Genomic DNA, 17,977 nt, shown 5'->3' on the forward strand with positions numbered 1-17,977 from the left:
AGTGTGTCTGCGGTCTGTGTTTAATCAATGTAAGGAACATTAAATAGTTTCTATCCTCACCAAACCAAAATGGAAACTGATCAAAGAGCAGATTGAACAGTTATGTCAAACATTTCAGTGAAAGCCACAGAAACGGAAAAATATTTTTAAGGTCATAAACTAGAAGACTGAAATTGTGAGCAAAGGTCTGAAGAATAACAAGAAACTAATAATCGTTATTCCTAAATATTTTTATAACTTACATGTTCAAGAACTGGTGACTTTGAAGTAATCTTAGTCTTCACATTCTTTATTCTGTTTTTCTACTGCCAGCATTTTAAAGAAAATAATAGAAATAATCATATAATATCCACGCAAAAATCTCTCCAAGTTCAGGAAGGCAACAGTATGTAAAGCTACAGATTGCAAGAGAAGAGGTATATGATGATGATGACGATGATGGTTTTTATTTGTGTATTAAGTCCTTGTGTCCTCCTTGTAATGTGGTTTAGTCACTAACATTTGGCATTTCAGTAAATTCAAGCAGACTGTGGAGATGTGGCAGCTCAAAGTTAAAGGTTCAGAGATTTCAGCTTGATATAGTTGGACTCAAATTAACATACAACACCAGTACTTCAGTAAGTGTGAAGTTGATTTGTTGGGGCAAATTATGTGAAAGGCAACAAGTAGTGGCTTGCTTCTTGTAATTTCACCAGGTGGCTTCTCTTCGTAATCTAATCAAATGACGGGCGTTTGTACTTATCTAGTTAAACACTTGGAGTTTAAAAAGACCCAACGTAAACTCACGTGATCTCCATGGAAACCAATCCTATTAGATTGCAGAGTAATGATTACTTATAGTGGGTAAAATATGTATCAAATCAAAAAAGAATGCTGCATTTCAAACTTCCTGAATGATACAGTGATGGCATTTGCAGCCATAATACAGAAGTGAAAAGAAAATAACTTCACCATAAACCCTCAACAGCCATTTTCCTCTAGGAAGATTTCTGACTGATTAAAATAATTCTTGCCCAAAAGCAAAAGAGTACAAACACGTGTAGGTTTTACTCAGGTTGACTGACATGTAGTGTGAATTTCATGTCAAAATAAATATTAAAAACATGTTTGCTGAGAAAAACCTTTTTGTGTTCAAGGTTTATTTTATCTGCTTCATACACGTGTCATCAGTTCTCAGACCAAATGGAGTCCAGCTACCAAAACATGGACTAAAACAGAGATGTTTCAGCATGACTTTAAAAAGGCTGTTCTTGCTGTTGGACATGTACAGAGATAATCTCCTCAGTTTGCCTAAAATGCATTCTGTTAATAATCTCAGGGTTGTGACTTTTTCAGGGCTGACCAAATTTTTGGCTGAAGCAGCTGAAAATCTCTGGAGTGGTAGATCTGCATAGAGGAGTTTAGCAGGTTGTGTCCTTTGTTTCACTGTTTTGGTTGTAGTTTGTCCAAGCATGAATATAAACATTTTGAATGGCCAAAGTGGCACATTGGTTGAGGAAGAACAGCGTGACTAAAGTACTGGATGATGAACACTATAAAAGCTCTGGAATGCTTGAACAAGCACCTACCTTTACTCACCTAGTTTTGATACTTCAAGTGTCCTGAGTAATGTACTGTACATGGTGCTTCTTCACCAGGGTTTTGCTATGAGTCTTTCAACCTCCATATCTAGTGGTGGAGGTTTGATTGATATTGTTCACAGAAGAAACCAGGACAGTTCTAATGGATGCAGGACTTGCTCATGTTCAGAATCTTTATTAACTAAATCTTAAAAATATTTCCAGCTGCAAATGTAGATTTTAGGTGCTGACATTCTCTAGCCCTGCTACTCCCAGTCTGTTTCTGGTTCTTCTTTGCTCTCTATCTATACAACTAAGCATAACCTTAATCCCCAGCCTATCCTTACATACTAACTAAACTAACATCATGTGCATTTTTTATGCATTTTTACTTCCATGTGCAGAGTAGTAGAAAACTTATAGAGGTTTTTCTTTGCACATAAACCAATCTGACATAGCGTCATGTATTAACCAGAAAGGGTTTAGAACTGTGGGTCCATAGACTGCGGTTGGAATTATAAAGATATGTACTATTAAAAAAAATAAAGGAGCATTTCCAAATATTTCCTGAATTTCTGACAGTTTTGCTGATGATGTGATTATACCTCAAAAAGCAAACAAAAAAACACAATAAAATAAAAAGTAGGACTCCAAGATTTGATACCACAGTGTCATTTGGACAACATTTTTTGAGACTAAGAGTTGCTTCCTTATTTGGAGAAGAAGTGACCAACTGAATAAGGTCCCAAATACATGGATGGATGGATGGATAGATTGAGTACAGATGCTCTAGAAGCCTGCAAGGAAGATATGTGGCTCAATGGTCTACCTTCAATGCTTGTTGAATGCTTTGGTGTTGGGAGAGCTGAAGGAGGTGAGATTCGGAAATATTTGGAGATATCGCTCAGATTCCTTACTTTTGCAACCTTTTAACAGATACACAGCAGCGAATGGATTAATTAAGTCTAGTTTCTGCTTTATATCTAAATGCTTTTCTTTTGAAAACTGAAATTGCAGTTGAAGGCACTCTCACAGGTGTGTTTGCACCTGAGGATAAAGTTCAAGCTCATTCAAATCTCTTAAGGATATTGCAAGCGCTTGTGCTGGAAGTGTTTCACTGATGAAGAATGAAACATGTCTACATAAAGAGCTGAGAAAGCAGAGTAAAGCAACAGGTCCTAGTGACCACAAGGTCAAGTCTTCACAGTGATGGCATAATGGTTCCTAATAAGGTGCTGCATTGAAATCCACAGCTGCAGCACCAAACTATGGATTACCCTCTGTTAATTGTACAAACACATAGGCTTTGTACAGACAAACAAAAATTCATATATACACATGGCAGCTTGTATGTATAAATATATGGGGGTGAAATGAGCAACACAACTTCTACTTCTAAGTACAAAATGACTGAACAGTACATTATGTACATTCTGTGAGTATTAATGTGCATCAATAAACACAGACAGACGTCTGCACTTCAAGGCTGATCTGGCTAATTTTAGTTCTCCTTACAATGTACTGCATGTAAAATAATATTTACTATATTATGAACATGACATTTGTTGACTGAAATAAAACAACATAAAATTCAAGAGTGGAGATGGATATATACATATTATTAAACACATGCTGGTTAAATATGTACACTCTATGCACATTATATTGACTACAGCGGCTGTAATATAAGTTAAGGTTTTGGTAACAGAGTGGGAAGACACAATGCTACCCAGATTAAAGAGTCTTTGCCTTGGGGTCAGTCAGCTGATGAGATGAAGATGAAGTAGGGCTGGAGAGGGTGGAGGGCACAGCAGGAAAGGCAAAGACCCCGGCAGAAACTGGAAAGAAATACCCAGGCCACTGATTGAAGGAAAGAGGGGAGGGTAAAGCTGTGAACGCAGCAGGAGAATGTAGCTGATACGTGTGAAAGGGGCCGGTCAAGGGGCCGGCCATCACTGCAGGCCCAGGGCTTTCAGGCCAGGATAAAGCACAAGCCTGTGGACCGGGTGGAGTCCACGGTGATGTCTGAAAAGGATGGAAAAATAAATAATAGTAAAAATAATAGAAATTCTCTGTGTTCATTTTGTAAATACATACAAGCTATTTTTTTTAAACCCACATTTAAAGCCTGATGCGGCTGTTCAAGTGTTTGAGGCACAACCTGGGGGCACAGCTGCTGCCCACGGATACTCAGAGAGTCGGTACGAGGTCGGTGGGTCACAATCAGCACCTCCTGGGCCCAGTCGTCCATCAGAGCTTGTAGGTCTTCAGGCAGGTTGTTTTCACTGGGACTCATAGATGTGCCTGTCTTGTTATTGCTGTTGTTGGCCTGAGCTTGGGCCAGGCCAACAACAGGCTGCTGGGGCGGAGGCGTAGCACTGTGCATTTGCTGTGACTGATTGAAGGCTCCAGATGCGGAGGCCCCAGACCCTGACAACACAGAAATATATTAGATATAGTTATTAGGAAGGCCTGATTGATAAAGGCAATCGGATTTTGATTGATGTAGTGCAAGAGGTTTTAATTTGACATACTGCTGCCTCGCTCTTTACCGAGACACAACCTTTTGAGTGTTGACCCTGTAAAATAGAAAAAAGCTTTAGGTAAACTAAGCAGTTGTCTTACAGTTGTCTTACAAATCAAATGCAGTGCAAAATAATGGTTTTATATAAACAAAAGAGAAAATAATATAGTACAAAAGCAAAAAAAAACCTCTCAAACATGACAATCGACGAACACATGCATGTGAGAACCATGTCAAAATGCATTTCTAGAGCATAAGCAGAACACAGATAGGAAGCAGCAGAGCCACAGCTCTGAAAAAAAATTACTTTGCCAGCATGTTTTGCACAGGCCTAAATATAATTAGATATCGTAACATGCATAAATCACAGAACTGAATATGTGATGTAAACAAAACAGAATTGTTGGAAAAGTACATATATCCCTTAACAATTATTAAATAATTTTGTCTTTACATCCACAAACCCTAATTTATTTTACGGACGTTTTATGTAGCAGATCAACAAAACATGGGAGGTAAGTGAAGAAGAAAGTCTTAAAATCTGGACATTTTTGCTTGCAACTACATTATTTTCAGCCTGCATGAATCAGTTGTTTTAGTACCATATTTTGCTGCAACTACAATATAAAAAGTCCTTTAGGTTATGTCTCTATCTGCTCTTCGAATTAGAGAACAAAATGTTGGCCTTCGAAAAGTATCTCAAGCTCAGACAGACTGAAAGCACCTTTGAACATCAATTTCTTGCCACTGGTTCTTAAATAGATTTAGTTTTGAAATTTCACAGACATTTGTAAAACATGAATTATCTTTTGAATCAAATTGAAATAATTTGGTAATAAATATTATCATCAAGGAGAAAATGTGGCTGACCAGAGCAACATCTTCTTTTTCACGAGCAAAGAACATAAACCACCTAAATTTAAGACTGTGATTGTAACTTAGGAAAATGTGAACAAGTTTAAGGTGTAGGAATACTTTTGAAAAGTTTTATATATGTAATTTGAAATGTGCTGTAACAATTATTACAAGCATACTAAATTTTGATTATCGAAACCTTAGATGTCAGAAACAATACAACTGTTCCAAAAATGAGCGACAATAACTGATTATTAGTAATCTCCACAAAATGATAGACACTGTATGTGATCAGTGAAATGTTTGATAAAGTCATTGATGACATTTGGAGCAACTTTTTTTAAAATCCTAAAAGTTTATCTGACAGCTTTGAATAAACAATGTACTGTATGTCTGTCAAAGAAGATGGGGAGTAAGAAAACTTGTAAATAATGCAAAGCAAAAGCAAATCATACACAGTTCCAAGATAGTTTTGCTAGAAAATAAATAGTGAAATCAAGGTAAATAAAGAGAATTTAAAGTAAAATCAAACAGTGAAATTATGCAGGAATAAAAGAGATACAAACAGATAGACAAAGACACAGGCCCACTGAGAAATCTAGCTCGTGGTTTGCTACTGGACTTATAGGTCACTCTCTCAGACGGTTGAGGGTAATTAGACCAGCCTGTAGAGGAGCATAATGAAGGGAAGAAGATGACAGGAAAGCATAAGCTCTAATATACTTATCACTTTGTAAAAAACACCATCATATTTATACCATTAACATCTTCTCTTTTTTTTTTTGCTGCATGGTTTTGAGTGTTACCCTGTTCAGGCAGAGCTTGTGTGCCGGCGACGTCTCCTTGTAGTCCAGCATAGATGTTATCGGAGGACATGGAGCCTTTCAGGGAGCAGGGTTGCTGAGTCTGCACCGGCTCTGAAGCCGAGCTGGGAAGGTGGCTGGTACACGACCGTGGCCTGCCGTGGGTCGGGAAGGAAGTTCTGCCTGGAGAACCATTTAAACTCACTGCTGGCTCACTGGGACCTGGAGCAGCACCTGGACACACCACCATAAGAGCAACATTTATCCTTATCTGAAATTAAAATGTTAATAGCAGCTTAGGTCATAAAGAGTAACTCGCCTGGTTTAGTGGAGTCGCTGCTTTTGGTTTTGACATTTCTAAATTGCTGAACTAGCGGGCTGAGAAGTTTCCCGGGCTTCAGTCTGTGTTTGCTGGACTTCTTCCTGCGGCTTGTATGCGGTGCAACATGTAAGAGGCCGAGGCCAGGAGGAGGAACCTTACCAAGTCTGCGATAGAGCAGCTCCACCTCTCCACGTTGATGTGCTTGCAGCTCTGAGATTTCCTTCAGATGTCTGAATAAATGGAGGAAGGGATTAAACTGTGTGAAAATGTCCAAAGGGTATTAATACCAAGTCATTTCACATGAGGAAAAGGAAAATCTTACTTCTCTCTGAGTCTCTGCAGTTCCCTCTTTATGTCTGAGTCCTCCATCTCGGAGTCATTGTCGCTGCTGGCGTAGGCCGAGCCAGGCAAGCCTCCATGTCTGCTTGGGGAATCAGAGCTCTGCACGCTGCTGCTGCGGCCAGTGCGACGGAGAAAAGCCACTGCTCTTTTCATGAGGTCACTTCCTCTGCGCTCAGAGCGAGCGTACTGGGACGGAGTGGCAGGAGCCAGCTTAGCAGGGCTGCTCTCTGCTCCTGAGTCTGCAGGAAGGAAGGAGACATGGACTGTGACATCCATAGGGATGGAGTCCGAGGTACGGACCTGAGCTCTTACCCATGGGAGGTGGAGTGTCCAGGTAGAAGTCGGGCGGGGCAGAGTAGCGGCTGCAGCGCGTCCTCTGAGTGATGTCATCTTCAGTGCTCACCACAGAGAAACGTCCGATGGTGGTGGAGGTAGCCAAGGCTTCAGGTGGAATCGGGTCCCCGTTGTATCCACCGGGGTGTGCAGGGGAGGCGGCGCTGCTCCAGCTCCTCTGCTTCACATCTCTTCTGTTTGCCACTTCAGGAGGAAGAGAGATGATCTGGCAGAACAAAGGAGGAACATTCAAGAAACACTGTGACAAAGTATGGATTTTATATTATCAATTCTGATATCTTTTTGTCTTGAAAAACTTATAAATAAGTAGAGAATGATGAGATTGATTGTTTTCAAATAAATACATGAAGATAATGGAAAATGTATCACATTTGTCATTTGTTCACAGGGATATATACTCTTGGTTTTTAGAAAAAAGGAACAAAAACTTAATAACAAGTGGCAAAAATTTTTACATCTATTCATTTGATATTTGTCATCTCTATATATAAAATTTGTTGACATGTGAACACTTTCAAAGTTTTGAGCTGGCCAAGCTCTGAGAATATTGTTCGTAAAATGGCTGCAGAACAAAAATTACATATCTGGTCTATTTTTATAAGATAATGAAAGTAGGCAGTACATGCAGTAGCAGGAACCTGAACAAAGTAGGAAGTGCTCTCCCTACTTCTCAACTCAAACAAATCTGACCATTTCCCTCCTTTAGAGAAAATTATAGTCTCTTTTAATTCTCAATATATATTTTATTAACTATCAGGAAAAACTACATAACAGAAAAAAATTTGAGTCAGAAAGTCTGTCACCTCAAAATATTTATATCTGAGTATTAGAATCAACGTTTTAAGCATTGTGCAAGCTCTAAAACATGATGTTTAAATGTGACAATACTGTATTTTGCACAGAGATTAAAACAAACAAATGTTGATAAAAACAAAAAGCAAAACTTTGATACCTTAAATCGACCTCTAGTTCCAGAGCAGGACACAGAGTGAGGAACGTGCCGTCTTGACAAAGAAGCTATAAGGCAGTAAATAAATCATTGAGTACAACAAACCATCATGTAAAATTTAAGTGAAATATTAATAATCTTAAAATTCAGTTCATGTCTTTAGACAGATTAGTTTCACGCACCACAAACAGCAGAGTCGCTCAGAGTGCTCAGGCTTTCCATTCTCTCAGGAATTTGAGGCTTACAGGAGAGTTAGAATGAAAGGTAAAGAGAATGAAGCAGGAAAATTTAGATATAGAAGCATGAAACATTTTTGTAGCATTAAATAAAATGACTGCACCTCAGCAGTCCAGTTCTTCTCAGCTGGCTCAGCAACTAAACACTTTCTCCACTTATTTAAATCTCAGAGTGTGTTTTACTGTACTTACAAGTTGTTCTCCTGCCCGGTAGCGTCCCTCCCCTATCGGACCCGGGGTGCTGTTTCCTGACCCTCCAGTGGCGCTGTCCGGGCCCGGAGGAAACTGGATATACTCTGTCCCAGATCCTGGTGTCTCTGCCGCGCTGCCTGATGGATACATTGGAGCGTATTCCTGGTAGAGCAGGTTCCTCAGTTTTTCATCCAGAGTTTTAATGGTGCTATCGACGAAACCTCCCCGACCGACCCGTCCTTCGCCATCAGACTCGCTTGGCCCCGCGCCGTGCTGGGATGGTGCCGGGCTTTGGGGAAGCGAGGACACTTTGGAGCCTCCCACGTTGGAGAAAGGCTGGTGGAGGACGACTGGCTGCTGTGGCAACTCGCTGCGCACTGCAGGAGCGTAGGAGACAGATGTCGACTCTTTGGTGGCACCCAGCTCCTGGAGGGGGAGAGGGGCCAGAGGTGACCTGCCCTGGGGAGGGTTCACATCTAAGGACAGGGGCATGACGAGTGGACAGCAGGGCACCTCATCAACAATGGATGCTGAGTGGGTCAAATCGAGAGCCTTCTGAGCTCCATGGGTAGGGGAGAGCGACCCAAGAGGAGACCCCTGTGAATCCTCCACTGGGTAAGAAGTGTGGGGCAACGATGGGGGAAACGTTTGAGCCTTGGCTCCATGCAAGCTAGTCTGCAGAGAACTGCCTGCAGGCTCCATTGCAGACACTGACTGGAGAGTGGCGGGTGCAGACACGGGAGGCGACAGGGTGGCCAAGAGGAGGGGGTCAGTGTTGGATGTTATTGGAGGACTGTAGAAACCATAAACTTCATGAACGAACCCTCCACTTGCACCAGACATTGTGGAGGATGACCCCTCTTCTAGAAAAACGACAAAAAAAGATCAAAATGTGCAAATTAACTTAGAAAATGTTGGTAGACTTCTTTTATAATAATGGGAATGTTTCTATTGTTTAGAACTTGGCAAACTTTTCTAATTAATATGACATGGCTTCTCTGTTTTTGATTTAATTTTGGAGAAGCTAATTATTGTTTGAGTTCAGTCTAAATCTGTAAAATAGGTTTAACCTGTCATAAAAAAACAAGCCTTAAATTCTATTAACACTAACCTTAATGCATTTTGTTGGGATTTTATGGAATAGACCAACACAATGTAGTGCAGAACAGTAAAGTGGGAGAACATGTACATGTGGTTTTCATGTTGTTTACAGTTAAAAATATGAAAAAGATGGTGTGGATTTAATCCTGATACCCATAAATGAAAGCCAGAGAACCCAATTTCCTTCTGAAGTTACCTAATTCGTATATAAGGCCCACTTTGTTTAATTTAATCTCAGAATATATATACGTGTTCTCTGAAGGTCTTAGAGGTTTCTTAGGTTTGCTGTTAGGGAACATTAGTGAAGAAACAAACATGAAGACCAAGAAACACAGCAGGTAGCTCAAGGATAAAGTTGTTGAAAAGATTAAAGCAGAATTAGGTTGTAAAATAAGGTCTGAATATGCAACAACCTCGTTTTCAAGCCATCATTAGACAGTGGAAAATGTATGGCTATCCAGTTAAATTGACAGGTTTGGCTAGGGGAGCATTAATCTTGCAGCCGAGAGACCATTGAAAAAACAGAAGCCTCTTTTGCAGTTTGTCATAAGCAAGTTAGGCGATGCAGCTGTTTAGAGCTGATGGGAAGATGGATGGACATAACCAGAGACTGAAGCCAGAGTTTCTGACTGAAACATATTATTGTGATAAAAGTAAATCCAACAGAGTATCTCTGGCGAAATTTAAAAAGTGATGTTTACAAATGCTCTTAATTGAATCTGACTAATGTTGGGCTATTTCACAATCCTGGAGAGTCAACATATCAGTCAAAGTGAAACGATGGATGACACATGTGCCAAAAGTCTTGGAGCTGCAGCTGCATTTACATATTGATTTACAAAATATTTACCCTGGGGTGCTGAATACAAATACAAATACAAATTTTGACCAAAAAAAACTAAAACAAGTAAAGTTTAATTTGTTTAATTCAACAAATAACCAACGTTGAGGTCTTTATTTTGTCACCCACATAAAACTGAAGTGTCAATAGCCACAATATTTTGAGATTTATTTAGCCTACAATATGGTGGTAAGAACAGGGAAATACATTGAGAAAAATAACAAAACTCTTCTGTAAAAAAAAAAAAAAAAATTCAATGAATTTGGGTTCATGTTGAATTCACCAACTCAATTATGCTTCACATTGTGTTGGGCAGTCATAAAAATCCCAATAAAACACATTGAATTTACTGGTTAAAATGTGACATAATGAGGAGAACAATTTATTAGGGTGTGGATGCACCTGACTGAAGATTTGATTGAATAATTAAGATGTTGGTTAAGATGTACAAATACTGTTTTCATCTTGGGTTTCTATGTTTTCTCACTGTGCACATTGGAACCAAGTGAAGTTGTAATAGAACCTGCTAGACTACTGACATCTAGAAGAAGGTAAATATTTCTATACATCCCTACTTAAAGGATTTCATTCTGATGCCACAAGGGAGTGCTGCTGTACTATGTGGCTACCAGACAGCATGCTGAACGCGGTCACCTCTGGATGTGGACGGCTTTGCAGTGGTGCTGTCAGCAGGCTGGGTGTTGGCTGAGCTCCCAGGTGACAGCGTCGCTGTCCCCTCAGACGGAGTGTCCTGAACGCAGGGAGGCGTCTCCTCCACTGGGCAGATGATGAACCATCGCTTTCCTGTGTGAAGAACTGCAGTCCGAAGCAAAAAGGAACAGTAAATACTCACATACGTCTAAGGGAAAACAAAAGGGATACATTGAGGATTTGAATTTGAATTTTAAGAACATGTGGTGTTACCATTCTGCTGATATACAGGCTGCGGTGCCCCTGACTGCTGACTCTGCAGAAAGATTTACAGACGTGAGTTTTGCCTGATAGATTTACATTTTGGCATACACCATGTATTTGTGTAGATCCCGCTCTTACCTCTCCTGCCTCAGACATCTGGCCCTGCAGAGGACTGCAACTCAAAGTTGTGTCTTTTTCATCCCCCATGTCTTCATGCAGCATGTCTTCTGCTTTGTCCACAATGTCTTTCAGCTGATCAATGAAGATCTCCTTCTCTAACAGCAAAATAAAACCATTCTCCACCTACAAACATGTAGTTTTAAATATTGTACAGTGTCATAAACAGAAAAAAAAAAAAAAAAGCTAACACATTCAATTATGATTACGTAAGCTGACCATGTAGGTGGCAATTTCCTCCGGAGCGTCTCCGTCCAGGTCAAACTTGAATGTTACCATTTTGTGGTTGTGAGTCTCCAGCTGACATTCAACCATTTTGTCACCAGTGTTGCAAACCTATAAGGAGCACAAATACACCTTACTTTTAAAGACATTGGATTTTATTAATTTGATGATTTTTACTGTCATAAATCACCATATGACTCACATTGAGCATGCTCAGCTTGGGTTTGCTGGTCCTCTCTTGCCTGGAACGTGTGCGAGCAGACTTCCGATGATGTTTCCTGGGTTTTGAGTCACCTTTGCTCCCACTTGCTAAGCTTTCATAGCCATCGCTTGTTTCCCGACCCGAGGCTACGTCAGAGTTAACACTAGACAAAGAAATTATGAAGAAAAAAAGACTTATCCTTCTGCTTGAGACGAACACAACTAACTAAATAGACTTGATGCACACCTGTCGTAGGTGTAACTGGATAGTGATATCGCTCTGTCACGAAGAACATCCTGAAAAAAAAACACAATTTGCTTCATTAGTTGTAAAATATCAGTCACAACATGATATACATTAATCAACTGCTTGAATGTCTTCTTGAGCTTTTAACGATTATTACTTTTATATGACATGCAACAAATACATTTTTAAAACATAAATTTGGTAGACAAGATTGTTTATGTATTTTCTCAAAACTAAAAAGGGGCAAAATCATAAATACAAAGTAGATAAACATCTCGTAGCAAGTTGAAGAGACATATACTCAAAGTTCTCAGGTAACTTCAGATGCATATTTGGCTACTTCTGTTATAAGAAATAGTAAAGCTCATTTATTTGGTTGGTTTTTTGCACAGACAAAATGAATAGGACCTCACATAATTCTCACATTTTTATGTGAAAACTATTCCAGACTTAGCTTTCTAGCATTCTTACTCCTTTACAGTAGCTTTCAAATATTACATACTAAAGTTTATTATGAAATTATTGTTAGAATATCTACAGTCAGCTGACTTTACATATGAAACCTGGAAAAACAAAAGCTGAAAGAAAGGAAAGAAGGAAAGAAGGAAGGAAGGAAGGATATGAGGAAGGAAGGATTGAATCCTACCTCTGCGCAGATCTCCTGCTGAAAGCTCCCAGGGACGGATGTTGCCTCCACGTTGTGCTGAGCCAGGCTGGCGGACTCGGACACTGGGACTGTTGTGTGGACGCCAGAGGGCTGTAGAACTGAAACTCCAGCAGGAGCCGCAGCCTGACTCGGCGCTGACAGACTGACATGAGCTGAGTCTGAGACCAAACTTGGGGTGGAGATCTGCGATGCAGCTGAGCTCACAGAGGAGACCATTGTGAGCTCGACGGTGAAAGTCGATGCAGATATTGGTGCCTGAAGTTGAGCTAAGGCCACAGGCTGCAGTGTTTTTTGAGCTTGTGTTGGAGTCTGAGGTGCTGCTGACCCTGGAGCTGGAGGTGGAGTTCGCACCGGGGCTTTGGCTTCAAACTGAACTGTAGTCGAGACCGAAATTGAGGCTGGAGCAGGGACTGGAGACCCTGCAGCTGCAGGAGATTCTGTGTCCATTCTGCTTCCCCATATAGGAGTCTGTCCAGTGGATAAGACAGGGGGAGCTGTTTCCAAATGCTGAACATCTATCAGAGTCCCAAGGGGAGCAGCCACCTGAGAAGTGAACAAAAAAAACCCATCATATTTATGGGAATGAGCAATAATTTAATTTACTTTCTTCTGAATCTCCGAAGGCATGCCCTGCATGCATTACGACCAACAATACAGACACCACCTCAGATTTGTCAAGGCCGAGCCATTACAGTGAGAACGGAGTCAAATATTCACCTGGACAGGCTGGTCAGCCAGTTCCTGCTCAGGGTGGGGGACAGGGAATGAGGTGGGTTGTACCTGGGAGAAAGGTAAGGGATGGGTGAAATGGAGGCTACTGGTGTGCTGCTGAGATGTGTGTGGGCCAACCTGCTGCTGTGGCACCACATGGGACTTGGCTATTCCCAGGTGAGGAAAGGGGAGAGACAAACTGGGGACATTTTGTGGTGTGGACATGGGAGTCTGAGGAGTCCCAAGAGAAGATATAGATGTGAGAGCTGTGTGAGGAGTGAGAGCGAGGGGGGGAAGGAGAGGTGAAGGTGAGTAGTAAGAGGTAGACATAGCAGCGTCGCTGCTGCTGAAGGTGGACGGCAGAGAAGCTGGGGAAAAGGGAGCGGGCATGTGAACGACAGGGTATGGAGTTGGAAACTGGGAAAGAAAAAGGGAAAACGAAATAAAATGAACAAAGACAGCGAGTCGGTACATTTAACATTCACACAGGTCGTTTGGGTTTTTACTGCAACACTGCAATGTTCCATGTGCTACAATATGTTTTCCTCTGTTTTTTTTGTTGTTGTTGTTTTTTTGTGGTTTTATTTCTCTATCGCAGCAGCACTCTACCGCAACACACCTGTGTACTGATGGGCAGGGGCAGGAGAGGGGGAGGAGCACTGCAGAGCGGAAACCTGCCAGCGGAATCAGGAGGACTCAGCTGTGACGACGGCTGATCAGCAGAAAACAACTAAGGAAAGAAATCAAATATTGATTTCTTTTAATTAAAAAAAATCTTTTTTGAATTAGAAATTCAAACTTATTTTTAAAAGTATTAGTGTTTGTTGACAATACAATGCTTTTCTCAGTGGAAATCTGACAAGATTTTAGGAAATTTTGTGGGACTTGGCATGATTTACTTGTCACAAATGCATTAAAGTTAAAACAATGTGTCGAGAGAGAGAATATATATATATATATATATATATATATATATATATATATATATATATATATATGCATATTTGGCTAATTCTGTTATAAGAAATAGCAAAGCTCATTTAATTGGTTGGTTTAAATGAGCTTTGCTATTTAAACCAACTCTGTACCAACTCTCTGTAACTCTATAACTCTATAATATATATATATATATATATATATATATATATGTATATATATAAGGTTATGCATTTCCCTGATTTGAAATGTGTGAACGGCTTAAAATAAAGTAATATTTTAGAGCTTTAGTTCTCTAAAAAAAGAGCTTCTTAAATCCCTCTCCACCCTCTGCAATATGTCTGATAAGCTTCAATCTTTTGCCAACTTTGCTTGTCACAGTTCCGGTTTCTTTCAAGCTATCTAATTCAAAGTCTTTGCTCTGCTGTCCAGAAGAGTCAAGTTAAACAAGGTAGTTAGATTTTTGAGGAAAAACAATCTGTAAATAAATGGAGATCCAATATACTAAAATGGTCTCACATGTTTGCATCATCAAAATTTTTTAGGTAAATAATCTTCTATTTTCTTGGCCTGGGAAGATTTTGTCCATCTGTTTCTTTGCAACAAGAACGGCATCTGAGTCACGCTTTCTTTGAAAACGCTTGCTATAATTAGGCAAGGTTAATAAATGCATCAGCCTGTAAGTAAAAATTACTGGATGGTTTTGCTTCTAAAATTAAATCAAATAAGAGTTATAAAGCATGTATTATACCCTGAAACCTTTTTAAATAGTCCATCTGCATCAGTTGCTTGTGCTGGAAGGACAAACGCATCTCAAATCTGCTCCTGGATTGAAGACCGAGGGCCACCTGCTGCACTTTGGATACCCATGATTTAATTATTGTTGAGACTGTAGAGTTATATCGTTATATATTTTTAAGGAGTATTATCTGCTGTTTTAAACCACAAGCTATAAGGTCTGAAGCACTGAAACAGGTGAGCTTCTGGAGCAGCTAATTTTAAAACCGTGTGTGTTTTGCAGTGGGCAAGTCTACCTGAGACGGGACGGCAGCTGGTTGGAGATGACACTACAGGGAGAGGAGACAAATGGGAAACAAACACAGACCACATAAATAGAGTTTTTCATACAAACGGGTGCAGACGGAGTACATACACAACAATAAAGAGCTGTGCAGCAAAAGGGAAAACACATTTTTATATTTTTATCCATGCTACGCACGCACTATTTAAAGCAAAAACCTCTGGTGCTATTTATTTTGTTAATAAGAGCAAAATTCAATGAATAGGTTATTGTTAAGTAGTCACAGAGGCAAACACGTGTACAGAGAACACATGTTGATCACAGAATGAAAGGAGCTTACAAAGATCATCTGATGTCCAGACTCCTCTGTTCCAGATCTAATGTTATCCCTGCAAATTACAATATTAAAGGAATGAATCACATTCTAGGACACTACCAAATGTTCTTCATGGATCCGTTGACTGATTTGAACGGTTCTGGAGGCACAGACAGAATGTCCCCAATACTGGGTGAGTGGTAATATTAGTCTATCTGACATTGCCTCTATTGGACGGCATATTTTTCTTTCTCTCGCTCTCTCTTCCGGTGAGTTCAGAAGTCATTCAGAGTTTGCAGTACCTGCTCCTGGGTGGACTGGACAGTAAGATGCATCTGCAGAGTTGGGGCTGCAGCTGGGAAACTCTGGGATGTCTGTCTGCTCTGCTGCACAGGGGGCACTGGGGTAGCTGGAGCAGAAACTGTCTGTCACAAATACAATCAAGAGACCACATTTAATTAAACTTTTTCAGACATTTGATTTTTTAAAAAATCTTGTTCTGCACATTCCTAAAGAGATTTAGCGTATTTAAGTATCAGCTGTCAATGGCATGAAACTAAGGGAGATTTTTAGCAGATGGACAGGTTGCGTGTTTGTCATGGGAAGTTTCATTAAGAGAGGGAAGTTACAACAGTGGTTAACTTCACTGTAAGCGAACCAAGGAACTGAGTTTATGCTGTGAATTAAGCAGAAGCCGAAAACTGGTTGTTAAAAGGACCAAAGCTGCTGGTGGAATCAGGAGGGATACTGACCAGTGCAGCTATGGTGCATTCAAACTACATATTGCCTCCTTCTCTCACATACCATGTGATCTGCTCTGCCTTTGCTGCAAAGTGATGACAGCACCAAGTTCTCATCAAAGTTTGGGGTTCGGGAGAGAGGGGCTTCCAGGCTCTGACTTTTCCCTTTATGTTCAGTTACAGAGTACTTGGTGTCCCCGATGTGGCTCTGGAGTGGGTAATTTACACCTCCTCTTTCAGGAAGGGTCGGAGAGCTGGTTCTGCGACTGACAATGTGTTGGAGACAGTAGTTGAGAAGGTGGAGTTCTCCACCTTCATATAAACCTCGTGGAAACACGACTGATGAGGATGTGGAATGGTGTGAAGGTGAGGAGGTCTTGCTTGGCTTGCAGTTTGGTGATGGTTCAGCAGGTGAGCCCAAAACGTGAGGTAAAGTGGCCTGTGAAGACTTTAACAAATGAACAGAGGTAGATGCGTCTAAATTGGATGTGCTAGAAGTGCGTCTGTGCGTCTCGCCTCCTTCCATCTTGTCTTTAAAGAGGAGAGACATGCAAGCTTTGCACTGATGTCGGAGGTGATGTCGCTGTGGGCTGCGTGGCACACTAAGACGGTGTGCTGAGGGAGGTTGTAAAATCAGGGGAGGGTGAGGTGAATTTGAATAACCTGCTGAGTCATGGAGAGAAAGCTGATGCAGAGGCAAGAAAGGAGATGATAATAAAGAGGGATTGTGGGCATCGTTTGAGGATAGATAAACTGCAGAATGCAGTGAACTCTGTGAACTGTCAGACGAGGAGAGATCTTGCAACAGACTTTGGTTCTTTGTCTGAGAGAGGGAGTGCATCCTGCACTGTAACATCTCTACTGTGGGGGCACTGCCACGCCTAAGACACGCTGTGCTTTCAGTGGCGAGCCGGTTCTTGTGACATACAAAAGGGTCACTGTAGTGGCGCTGATCAGGAATCCATTCAGAAAAGAAGATAAAACATTACGTTTTCGCAAAAAAAAAAAAATAAATAGAATTTAAAAGGACATATCATTAAAACATAACAGCAAGTACTCACTGTTTGACACTGAAAAGGCCCGTGGTGAAGTTGTGCTGCAGGCTGTTGGAAGGTCCCAGGATGCAGCTGATCTGCTGTGGGTTGCTGGTAGGCTCCCTGGTGTGGCTGTGTGGTTGGCTGTTTGTTGTTTTCATGCGAGGCCTGTCCTGCAGATTGCTGGTAGGATCCTTGGTGCAGCTGGGAGTCAGTTTGTGAAGGAGGACTGTAGAGCATCTGTGCAGTAGAAATGGGTTCTGGAAGTGACTGGTAGGGACCATTCTGCTGATTGCTCAGATCGTCTAATTGCACGTTGGAGTTCACTCCGCTATCAGCTGTAACAACAGAGAGAATGAAACACTATAATTCACCATGAAAAGCCTCTGGAGGAAAATCAGATAGTAATGAAGGGTCGAATGAGGCTGTAATTGGAATTTAAATTAGGGGTCATGGTGTCTGATTGCTTTAATTTCATTTCATAGCGCTGTAGTCCTATTTTTCTATCTCTACTTCAGGTTGATTTAAAGGCATTCTGCTTAATTTGAGGCTATTTGAGTTTTCACATCTCTTACAATTATTAGTGCAGATTAAGATTGAGTGCAGATTTAGGTTTTTTGCAAGCCGTGTAGGAGACACAGCAAACATATGGAAAATATATTGTAGCTTGTGGTTATAACAATGTAATACAATATGCACAAGAGCCAGA

At 40.7% G+C, this 17,977-nt stretch overlaps 1 protein-coding gene across 11 annotated transcripts in view; it reads right to left on the bottom strand.

Moving 5' to 3' along the window:
* Positions 1-268: 268 nt before the first annotated feature.
* The window catches only part of wnk2 (WNK lysine deficient protein kinase 2), a 36,477-nt gene continuing 18,768 nt past the window's right edge, over positions 269-17,977 (bottom strand). The window contains exons 8-30 of one of the 11 annotated variants that reach the window (XM_028002456.1): positions 17,296-17,606; positions 15,797-15,919; positions 15,192-15,224; positions 13,841-13,951; positions 13,228-13,638; positions 12,490-13,053; positions 11,844-11,893; positions 11,598-11,760; positions 11,390-11,506; positions 11,132-11,296; positions 11,003-11,045; positions 10,733-10,894; positions 8,137-8,996; positions 7,891-7,948; positions 7,712-7,776; positions 6,718-6,964; positions 6,386-6,644; positions 6,061-6,293; positions 5,745-5,975; positions 5,505-5,603; positions 4,094-4,138; positions 3,679-3,989; positions 269-3,584 (exon numbers count right to left, since the gene is read on the bottom strand). In XM_028002456.1, the coding sequence (XP_027858257.1) occupies positions 3,294-3,584; positions 3,679-3,989; positions 4,094-4,138; positions 5,505-5,603; positions 5,745-5,975; positions 6,061-6,293; positions 6,386-6,644; positions 6,718-6,964; positions 7,712-7,776; positions 7,891-7,948; positions 8,137-8,996; positions 10,733-10,894; positions 11,003-11,045; positions 11,132-11,296; positions 11,390-11,506; positions 11,598-11,760; positions 11,844-11,893; positions 12,490-13,053; positions 13,228-13,638; positions 13,841-13,951; positions 15,192-15,224; positions 15,797-15,919; positions 17,296-17,606 (4,952 nt within the window). In that variant the 3' untranslated portion in view covers positions 269-3,293. Of the gene's footprint in view, positions 3,585-3,678; positions 3,990-4,093; positions 4,139-5,504; positions 5,604-5,744; positions 5,976-6,060; positions 6,294-6,385; positions 6,645-6,717; positions 6,965-7,711; positions 7,777-7,890; positions 7,949-8,136; positions 9,000-10,732; positions 10,895-11,002; positions 11,046-11,131; positions 11,297-11,389; positions 11,507-11,597; positions 11,761-11,843; positions 11,894-12,489; positions 13,054-13,227; positions 13,639-13,840; positions 13,952-15,191; positions 15,225-15,796; positions 15,920-17,295; positions 17,607-17,977 lie in introns of all 11 variants that reach the window. The other 10 variants (XM_028002457.1, XM_028002455.1, XM_028002461.1 and 7 more) reach the window with 10 other exon arrangements.

The sequence above is a fragment of the Xiphophorus couchianus genome, chromosome 20, assembly GCF_001444195.1.
Source record: "Xiphophorus couchianus chromosome 20, X_couchianus-1.0, whole genome shotgun sequence".
Classification (NCBI taxonomy): Eukaryota; Metazoa; Chordata; class Actinopteri; order Cyprinodontiformes; family Poeciliidae; genus Xiphophorus; species Xiphophorus couchianus.